General features: G+C 52.3%; 4 protein-coding genes across 4 annotated transcripts; all 4 read right to left on the bottom strand.

Moving 5' to 3' along the window:
* Positions 1-256: 256 nt before the first annotated feature.
* LOC128898376 (proto-oncogene Mas-like) lies at positions 257-1,222 on the bottom strand. Its single transcript, XM_054172029.1, has one exon. It carries the CDS (start codon positions 1,220-1,222, stop codon positions 257-259), a length of 966 nt encoding a protein of 321 aa, XP_054028004.1.
* Positions 1,223-2,846: 1,624 nt separating this feature from the next.
* Positions 2,847-3,812, bottom strand: LOC128898375 (proto-oncogene Mas-like). The gene has a single exon (XM_054172028.1). It carries the CDS (start codon positions 3,810-3,812, stop codon positions 2,847-2,849), a length of 966 nt encoding a protein of 321 aa, XP_054028003.1.
* A 1,258-nt stretch (positions 3,813-5,070) lies between these two features.
* On the bottom strand, positions 5,071-6,036 carry LOC104304453 (mas-related G-protein coupled receptor member X1-like). The gene has a single exon (XM_009905196.2). It carries the CDS (start codon positions 6,034-6,036, stop codon positions 5,071-5,073), a length of 966 nt encoding a protein of 321 aa, XP_009903498.2.
* Positions 6,037-7,998: 1,962 nt separating this feature from the next.
* LOC128898374 (mas-related G-protein coupled receptor member H-like) lies at positions 7,999-8,964 on the bottom strand. Its single transcript, XM_054172027.1, has one exon. The coding sequence runs from the start codon at positions 8,962-8,964 to the stop codon at positions 7,999-8,001; it is 966 nt and encodes a 321-aa protein (XP_054028002.1).
* Between the last annotated feature and the right edge of the window lie 1,545 nt (positions 8,965-10,509).

Below are 10,509 nucleotides of genomic sequence, written 5' to 3'. Positions count from 1 at the left end.
ATTAGGCAGTGCGGAGCAGCGGGAGAAGGGGTGGAAGAGGAGAGCGGAGCCGAGCCGAGGCTCCCTCCAGCCCCCTGCTCCCTCCTGCTTCCCTGGAAGTCTGCCCTTTTCACTCACTCCCCCCATACCCAGGGATGTGCAGAGCGCCATGCGCACACCGGCCCTTCAGTAGCACTTTTTGAGGCAATGAAAACAGTTGGAGTGGGACACCTGTGTGCCAGGTTCCACCTCTCCAGACCTCCTTGCCATCAGGACTTCAGACGCTGGTCTCCATCACAGCATCCCCAGACACCTGGCTCCTCTCCTCACTTGTGGCTCCCTCTTCAAACAGTCTTTGGAAAGCAACTTTGATGGAGCATTGGATCCGACAGTGCTGGCAGCTCCCCACCAGGAAATAAATGACAGGATTGATGGAGCTGTTCAGTGAGGCCAGCAGAAAAGATATATAAAATCGTTGTGGATAATAAAAAGAAACTAAAATCTCCACACTGAAAGGAATCCCTAAGACAACCAGAAAGAGAACACTGAGCAGGACAGCAACATAGAGTTTGCCTGGGTGTCGTCTCTGGGAGCCACCTCGGAGTTTGATGAACAGGACCAGGTTGGAAAGCAGTGGGATGTAAGCAAACAGGGCAATATTCACAATGCTTAAAACTGTTTGGGCTTGGTAACAGTCTATCCTGAAAGGACAAGCAAGAAACAGCAAAATAACAAAAAGAGCAGCTAGGGTCCAGAGCAGCCCACACATGATTGCTGAGCAGTGCTTTGAACGGTGGCACCGGTACCAAACTGGGAACAAAGCAGCCAGGCAGCGCTCCACGCTCATGGCTGTCAGCAGATACATGCCAGCCACATAACAAAACAGGAACATAATGAACAGGATAACATTAGCTAAATCAAACACCATATAGTCAATACAATAGACCCATGCAATAAAGTAGAGTGTAAATTTTGCAAGCAGGATCAGGAGCAGAGAGCAGTCAGCGACGGCCAGGTTCAGGACATAGACGGTGAAGGGATTCCGCTTCATGCAGAAGCCCAGGAGCCACAGGACCGCCGCATTCCCCACAAGCCCACACACACAGATGCAAGTGCAGACACAGACAATTATAAGGATGACATTTCTTGGATGTTCACACCAAAAGTATTTGTACTCTTCAGGTTCTGGATATGTTGTATTCATGTCTGTTAGAGAGAGGTCTGTTGGGATGGTCTCCTCCATGGCTGGTGAGCCTGCCCTGCGTGGCTGCCTTCTCTTTCTCCCACCACGTCCTAGGAGAGACAATGAAGGAGAAGGAAATGAGGAACATTGCTCTTCTCAGCATGTGCCATCTTTCCTCATGACCCCATCCAGCCCCAAGCTGCTCAATGTAGGACCCTGCACCTGTCATGCTTATGACCAGTGCCCACCCATCCAATCCTCTCCCTGGAGAGGAGGCATCACTCACCTGTGCAATAAAGCTCTCCTGCTGCTTGGTGCTCCTGGGAACAACGGTGGTGCTGCAAGAGTTCCAGCACACAAGGCCTCTGTGGAGCTTCCAGGCCTGACAGGACAAAGAGATTGATGATGGCTGCTGGGGACACTTGCTCTTCAGCCTCCTCCTTCGTGTCTGAGGAGCAGCTCTTTGCCCACATGTGATCATCCCGTGTCAAGAGACTCCCCTCACAATCTCATCACATCAGTGACAGCTTCCCCTCACATGTCCCATGGATGATGATCTTGTCAGCAGGACTTGGTCATGCCACCCTCTTTGTCTGGTCCTGCTATCCTTCTTTATTTCTTTTTCTCCCTTTGTCTCTTTGTATCTCTCCATCTCCCTCTCCTGCAATCACTTCTCAGTTTTCTTCTGTCTTTCTCCAAACTCAAGCTCAGCCCATCTCTCACTACCCACACCACACAACAACATCACTGCCATTACTCATTTCTCCAGCCCTATGGGCACAGCCCTGCCTTGCTTGATGAACACAGATGGGGAAGGCTCTCCCTGGGACCCAAGTGTCAGGCCTGCCCCAGGCAAGAGAGCCCCAAAACACCACACATCTCATCTGCTCAGCCACAGGACACAGAGTTTCTGGTCAGGGGCCAGGACAGGGATGGGCATTGCAGTAGGAAACACAGCCCTGGTACAGCCTCTTGTCATGCCCTGGCCCTCCCCTTCCCAAGCCTGGCCAGCAGCCGGTGCGGGGTAGCTGTGTTACGGTTCAAAGGATTCCCTTGGAGCAAAGGAAGGCGAAACGACCCCAAGCGGCTGATGAGCTGAGTTTATTAGATTGAAGCCGGAGCAGAGGGAAAATGGGAGGGAAAAGCAGTGGGCAAAACACACATGCAAGAGAAGGGCTATCCCCATTTCCCTGCCTTGAAGATGGGGACATTGTCACAGGAGCAGTTCCGAGTTTCTTGGCGGCGGGGCGGGGAGCAGGGCTGAGCTTCGCGGCTTGTGTCCGGGCCGCAGGCAGCCAGCGGCGCCAGGCGGAGCGGCGCCGGCAGTGGGAGCGGAGAGGCGCCCGGTGGCTGCCTGCCGCGGAGCCCTCTAGACCCGCAGGCAGTGGCGAAGGGAGAGGTGCAGGGCCGTGCAGAATAGGCAGTGGGGAACGGCGGGCGGAGTGGGGAGGTGGAGACCGGACGCTAGCAGATCGCAGCCAGACCGAGGCTTCCTCTGGCCCCCTGCTCCCTCCTGCTTCCCTGGAATATGCCCTTTTCCAACACTCCCCCAATACCCAGGGCTGTGCAGAGCGCCATGTGCACACCGGCCTTTCAGTAGGACTGTTTGAGGCAATGAAAACAGTTGGAGTGGAACACCTGTGTGCCAGGTTCCACATCTACAGGCCTTCTCGATATTAGGGCTTCAGACACTGGTCATCATCACAGCATCCCCAGGCACCTGGTTCCTCTCCTCACTTGTGGCTCCCTCATCAAACAGTCTTTGGAAGGCAACTTTGATGGAGCATTGGATCCGACAGTGCTGGCAGCTGCCCACCAGGAAGTAAATGACAGGATTGATGGAGCTGTTCAGTGAGGCCAGCAGAAAAGAAATATAAAATCTCTGTGCACGATAATAAAAAAGGACATTCTCCACACTGAAAGGAAACCCTAAGATGAACAGGAAGAGGACAGTGAGCAGGACAGCAACATAGAGTTTGCCTGGGTGTCGTCTCTGGGAGCCACATCGGAGTTTGATGAACAGGGCCAGGTTGGAAAGCAGTGGGAAGAAAGAGAACAGAACAAAATTCACAATGCTGAAACTATAAAGGATATGGTAATCCAATAGATCAAAACCATAAGGAAGAAACAATGAGGAAACAAAGAGTACAGCGAGAGTCCAGAGCAGCCCACACATGATTGCTGAGCAGTGCTTTGAGCGGTGGTACCGGTACCAGACTGGGAACAAAGCAGCCAGGCAGCGCTCCACGCTCATGGCTGTCAGCAGATACATGCCAGCAAAATAACAACACAGGAACATAATGAACAGGATAGCATTAGCTATACCAAACTCCATATAGTCAATACAATAGACCCATGGAATAAAGTAGAGTGTAAATTTTGCAAGCAGGATCAGGAGCAGAGAGAAGTCAGCGACGGCCAGGTTCAGGACATAGACGGTGAAGGGATTCCGCTTCATGCGGAAGCCCAGGAGCCACAGGACCGCCGCATTGCCCACAAGCCCACACACACAGATGCAAGTGAATACACAGCCAATTATAAGGATGCCATATCTTGGACTTTCACACCAAATGTAATTGTATTCTTCAGGTTTTGGATATGTTGTATTCATGTATGTTAGAGAGGGGTCTGTTGGGATGGTCTCCTCCATAGCTGGTGACCCTGCCCTGCGTGGCTGCCTTCTTTCTCCCACCACGTCCTAGCAGAGATAAAGAAGAAGAAGGAAATGAGGAACATCGCTGTTCTCAGCATGTGCCTTCTTTCCTCGTGACCCCACACCAGCCTCATGCTGCTTGATGAAGGACCCTGCACCTGTTATGACCAATGCCCAGCCATCCAATCCTCTCCATGGAGAGGAGGCATCACTCACCAGCGCAGTAAAGGTCTCCTACTGCTTGGTGCTCCTGGGAACAATGGTGGTGCTGCAAGAGTGCCAGCACACAAGGCCTCTGTGGAGCTTCCAGGCCCGACAGGACAAAGAGATTGATGATGGCTGCAGGAGACACCTGCTCTGCTTCAGCCTCCTTCTTCGTGCCTGAGATCTTTGCCCACAGATCACATCCTGTGCTCAAGAGACTCCCCTCACAATCTCATCACATCAGTGACAGCTTCCCCTCACATGTCTCATGGATGATGATCTTGTCAGCAGGACTTGGTCATGCCACCCTCTTTGTCTCCTCCTGCAGTCCTCCTGTTTCACCCCACCACATCAGGGTCTCCATGCTAACACTGTGTGTGCCTGCTGCTGGACCAAGAGACCCTCCACACTGGGCCATCACCTGTTTTGTGGACACTAACAGCATAAGGGCATCACCTGCTGCCTCTGGTGATATCTCCAGCTGAGGGGGAGACTCAGAAGTTGTGTCTGTGGTACCACAGGGCTTGAAATGGGACTTGAGCTGCAAGGGTCTTATCTCTGCAAACCTCATCCATCAGCATGACGGAGACAGCTCACTTTGCTCTCTGATTTTTTCTAACTTTCCAATTCTTTTTATTCCTTTGTTCCTTTTCTTTATTTCTTTTTCTCCCTTTCTCTCCTATCTCTCCATCTCCCTCTCCTGCAATCTCTTCTCATTTTCCTTCTGTCTTTCTTCAAACTGAAGCTCACCCCATCTCTCACACTCAGACCACAGCACCCATCACCACCTTTGGACCTGCCCATTTCTCCAGCACTTTGGGCACAGCCCTGCCTTGCTGGCACAACAGACCAGAGGAAGTCTAGCTCTGGGTCCCATGTGTCAGATCTGCCCCAAGAAAGAGAGCCTGCAAAACACCACACAACTCCTCTGCTGAGCCACAGGATACAGAGTTTATTGGCTGGGGACAGGGCAGGGATGGGCATTGCAGAGGGGAACACAGCACAGGCACAGCCTCCATCTCCATCTCCAGGCCTCCTCACCAGCTAGGTCTCAGACACTGGTCTGCACCATAGCATCCCCAGGTTCCTGGCTATTCTCATCACTCGTGGCTCCCTCTTCAAACAGCCTTTGGAAGGCAGCTCTGATGGAGCATCGGAACTGGCAGCGCTGGCAGCTGCCCACCAGGAAGTAGAGGACTGGGTTGATGGAGCTGTTCAGTGAGGCCAGCACACAAGAAATATAATAAAATCGTGTATAAAAAACAGCAAGGAAAGTCTCCACACTGAAAGGAAGTCCAAAGATGAACAGGAAGAGGACACTGAGCAGGACAGCAACATAGAGTTTGCCTGGGTGTCGTCTCTGGGAGTCACATCGGAGTTTGATGAACAGGGCCAGGTTGGAAAGCAATGGGAAGAAAGAGAACAGAACAAAATTCACAATGCATAAAACATAGAATATTTGGTGACAGTTTTCAACAAAAAAGCATGAAGTAAACAGCAAAGTAGCAAAAAGTGCAGCAAGAGCCCAGAGCAGCCCACACAGGATGCCTGACAAATGCTTGGGACGGTGGCACCGGTACCAAAGTGGGAACAAAGCAGCCAGGCAGCGCTCCACGCTCATGGCTGTCAGCAGATACATGCCAGCAAAATAGCAAAATAGGAAGAGCACAAACAGGATAGAATTGATCAAAAAAAATACATAATGGGAAATACAATATTCTGGTGAAATAAAGTGCAATGAAATGTTAATGAGCAGAACCAGGAGTAGAGAGAAGTCAGCGACGGCCAGGTTCAGCACATAGACGGTGAAGGGATTCTGCTTCGTGCGGAAGCCCAGGAGCCACAGGTCCGCCGCATTGCCCACAAGCCCACACACAGAGATGCAAGTACAGACAACTGAAATAATCAAGATGTCATAACTTGGTTCTTTACATGGATCATAATCAAATTCCCGAGAAGCTGCAGGTGCAGGAGCTGTGTTGCTCAGAGTGTCCTCTGCTGTGATGGTCTTGTTCATGGCAAATGGCTCTGCCTTGGCTGGCTACCTTCTCCCTTCACCTCCTGGGAGAGATGAAGAAGAAGGAAATGAGGGCCTGCAGACCTGCCAGCACTCACTGTCTTCCCATCAACTGCAAAGCAGCCTCAGGCTTCCCTTGGAAGAACTCCAACCCTGTTGTACCCAGTACAGGTTCCCACCCCTCCTGTCCTCTCCCCAGTCAGAAGGCTTCAGCACCTACCTGACTTCAACCTCTGACCTCTTGGTGCTCCTGGGAGCTGTGCAGCTGCTGCAGGAACTCCAGCACACAGAGCCTCTGTGGAGCTTCCAGGCCTGACAGGACAAGGAGACTGGTGATGGCTGCTGGGGACACCTGTTCTCCTTCCTATGTCCCTGAGGAGCAGACCTCTGCCCACTGATTACATTCTGTGCTTGAGAGACTCCCCTCACAATCTCACCACATCAGTGACAGCTTCCCCTCACATGTCCCATGGATGATGATCTTGTTGGTAGATGTTAGTCACGTCACCCTCTTCCTCTCCTCCTGCCGTCATCCAGGTTCATCTCACCATGCAGGGGTTTCTGGCTATCTGTGTGTGCCTGCTGCTGGACAAAGAGACGCTCCACAGGGGCCCATCACCGGTGTGAACATCATACAGCATCAGGGCTTCACCTGCTGCCTCTGGTGAAAGTGCCCAGGTGAGGAAGAGCCTCAGTGATTGTGTCTGATTCCATAGGGCTGGAAATGGAACTTAAGATATAAGGCTCTTCTCTCTGCAACCCTCATCCATCAGCATGATGGAGACAGCTCACTTGGCTCTCTGTTTCTTTGTAAATTTCCAATTCTCTTTATTTCTTTGTCCCTTTCTCTCTTTTTCTTTCATGCTCTCTTGCTTTTTCTTTCCTTCTTCCTTTGTCTTGCTCTCTCTCTCCCATTCTCTTTCACACAGTGTCATTCTCAGGTTCCTTCTCTCATTTCTCCAAACTCAAGCTCACCCCATCTCTCACTCCCCATACGACTAACCTCAAACCACACACCACCACCCCTGCCCTTTGCCCATTTCTCCAGCCCTTTGGGCACAACCCTGCCTTGTTTGAGCAACAGAGCTGGGGAAGGCTCCCCCTGGAACCTATGTGTCAGGCCTGCCCCAGGCAAGAGAGCCCCAAAACACCACACATCATCTGCTCAGCCACAGGACACAGAGTTTCTGGTCAGGGGCCAGGACAGGGATGGGCATTGCAGTAGGAAACACAGCCCTGGTACAGCCTCTTGTCATGACCTTGTCCTCCCCTTCCCAAGCCTGACCAGCAGCCGGTGCGGGGTAGCTGTGTTACGGTTCAAAGGATTCCCTTGGAGCAAAGGAAGGCGAAACGACCCCAAGCGGCTGATGAGCTGAGTTTATTAGATTGAAGCCGGAGCAGAAGGAAAATGGGAGGGAAAAGCAGTGGGCAAAACACACATGCAAGAGAAGGGCTATCCCCATTTCCCTGCCTTGAAGATGGGGACATTGTCGCAGGAGCAGTTCCGAGTTTCTTGGCGGCGGGGCGGGGAGCAGGGCTGAGCTTCGTGGCTTGTGTCCGGGCCGCAGGCAGCGAGCGGCGCCGGGCGGAGCGGCGCCGGCAGTGGGAGCGGAGAGGCGCCCGGTGGCTGCCTGCCGCGGAGCCCTCTAGACCCGCAGGCAGTGGCGAAGGGAGAGGTGCAGGGCCGTGCAGAGTAGGCAATGCGGAGCGGCGGGGGAAGTGGGGAGGACGAGAGCGGAGCGGAGCCGAGCCGAGCCCAGCCGAGGCTTCCTCTGGCCCCCTGCTCCCTCCTGCTTCCCTGGAAGTCTACCCTTTTTACTCACTCCCCCCATAGCCAGAGCTGTGCAGAGCGCCATGTGCACACCGGCCCTTCAGTAGCCCTGTTTGAAGCAATGAAAACACTTGGAGTGGGACACCTGTGTGCCAGGGTCCACATCTCCAGGCCTCCTCGCCAGCCGGGTCTCAGACACTGGTCTCCATCACAGCATCCCCAGGCACCTGGCTCCTCTCCTCACTGGTGGCTCCCTCTTCAAACAGTCTTTGGAAGGCAGCTGTCAAAGAGCATTGGAAGTGGCGCTGCCGGCAGCTGCCCAGCAGGAAGTAAATGACAGGATTGATGGAGCTGTTCAGTGAGGCCAGTAGAAAAGATATATCAAATTGTTGTGGATGATAAAAAGAAATTAAAATCTCCACACTGAAAGGAATCCCTAAGCCAACCAGAAAGAGGACACTGAGCAGGACAGCAACATAGAGTTTGCCTGGGTGTCGTCTCTGGGAGCCACATCGGAGTTTGAGGAACAGGACCAGGTTGGAAAGCAGTGGGAAGAAAAAGAATAGAAGAAAGTTCACAATGCATAAAACATATGGGATGTGGTCAAACCCACTACCAAATGTATCGATCAGAAACAGCAAAGCGACAAAAAGGGCAGCAAGAGTCCAGAGCACTCCACACATGATTGCTGAGCAGTGCTTTGGGCGGTGGCACCGGTACCAAACTGGGAACAAAGCAGCCAGGCACTGCTCCACACTCATGGCTGTCAGCAGATACATGCCAGCAAAATAGCAAAACAGGAAGAGAAGGAACAGACTCTCATCTGTAAAGAGAAAATCACCATGGTCAATACAATAGACTGATGAAAGAAAGTGGAAGGTAAATTGTGCAAGAAGGATCAGGAGCAGAAGGAAGTCAGCAATGGCCAGGTTCAGGACATAGACAGTGAAGGGGTTCTGCTTCATGCGGAAGCCCAGGAGCCACAGGACCCACACATTCCCCACAAGCCCACACATGGAGATGCAAGAACAGACACAGGCAATTACCAAGACGTCCTCTGATACTGTTTTACACCAATCATAATTAGATTCTTCAAGTTCTGGATATGTTGTAGTCGTGAATCTTAAAGAGAGGTCTGTTGTGATGGTCTCCTCCATGGCTAGTGACCAAGCCCCGCGTGGCTGCCTTCTCTTTCGCCCACCACGTCCGAGGAGAGACTAAGAAGGAGAAGGAAACGAGGAACATTGCTGTTCTCAGACTGCCATCTTTCCTCATGAGCCCACAACAGGCCCAAGCTGTTTGATGAAGTGCCCTCTCTCCTGTAATACTTCTGACCAGTGCCCACCCATCCAATCCTTTCCCTGGACAGGAGGCATGTCTCACCTGCCCAAATCTGGTCTCCTACATCTTCGAACTCCTGGGAACTGTGCTGCTGCTGCAAGAGCTCAAATACACAGGTCCTCTGTGGAGCTTCCAGGCGTGACAGGACAAAGAGATTGGTAATGGCTGCTGGAGACACCTGCTCTGCTTCAGCCTTCTTTGTGCCCAAGGAGCAGATCTTTGCCCACAGATCACACCCTGTGCTCAAGAGACTCCCCTCAAAATCTCATCACATCACTGACAGCTTCCCCTCACATGTCCCATGGACAGAGATCTTGTCAGTGGACTGGGTCAGGCCACCCTCTTCCTGCTCTTCTGCCATCCTACTGCATTGTCCCTCCATATCAGTGTCCCAGGGCCCACTGTGTGTGCCTACTGCTGGACCAAGAGACCCTCCACACTGGGCCACTGTGTCCACTGTGTCCACTGTGTGGACATTGACAGCATAAGGGCTTCACCTGCTGCCTGCAGTGAAATCCCCAGCTCAGGAATAGCCTCAAAAACATTTGTCTCTTGTACCATAGGGCTGGAAATGGGACTTGAGCTGCAAGGTCTTATCTCTGCAAACGTCATCCATCAGCATGATGGAGACAGCTCACTTGGCTCTCTGTTTCTTTGTAAATTTCCAATTCTCTTTATGTCTTTCCCCTTTCTCTCTTTTTCTTTCATGCTCTCTTGCTTTTTCTTTCCTTCTTCCTTTGTCTAGCTCTCTCTCTCCCATTCTCTTTCACACAGTGTCATTCTCAGGTTCCTTCTCTCTTTCTCCAAACTCAAGCTCACCCCATCTCTCACTCCCCACACCACTCATCCTACACCACACAACACCACCCCTGCCCTTGTCCATTTCTGTGGCCCTTTGGGCACAGCCCTGTCTAGCTTGATCAACAAAGCTGGGGAAGGCTTCCCCTGGAACTTATGTGTCAGGCCTGCCCCAGGCAAGAGAGCCCCAAAACACCACACATCATCTGCTCAGCCACAGGACACAGAGTTTTTGGTCTGGGGCCAGGACAGGGATGGGCATTGCAGTAGGAAACACAGCCCTGGTACAGCCTCTTGTCATGACCTTGTCCTCCCCTTCCCAAGCCTGACCAGCAGCCGGTGCGGGGTAGCTGTGTTGAGGTTCAAAGGATTCCCTTGGAGCAAAGGAAGGCGAAACGACCCCAAGCGGCTGATGAGCTGAGTTTATTAGATTGAAGCCGGAGCAGAGGGAAAATGGGAGGGAAAAGCAGTGGGCAAAACACACATGCAAGAGAAGGGCTATCCCCATTTCCCTGCCTTGAGGATGGGGACATTGTTGCAGGAGCAGTTCCGAGTTTCTTGGC

The sequence above is a fragment of the Dryobates pubescens genome, chromosome 22 (assembly GCF_014839835.1).
Source record: "Dryobates pubescens isolate bDryPub1 chromosome 22, bDryPub1.pri, whole genome shotgun sequence".
Lineage (NCBI taxonomy): Eukaryota > Metazoa > Chordata > Aves > Piciformes > Picidae > Dryobates > Dryobates pubescens.
This window is presented reverse-complemented; position numbering and strand designations above follow the sequence as displayed.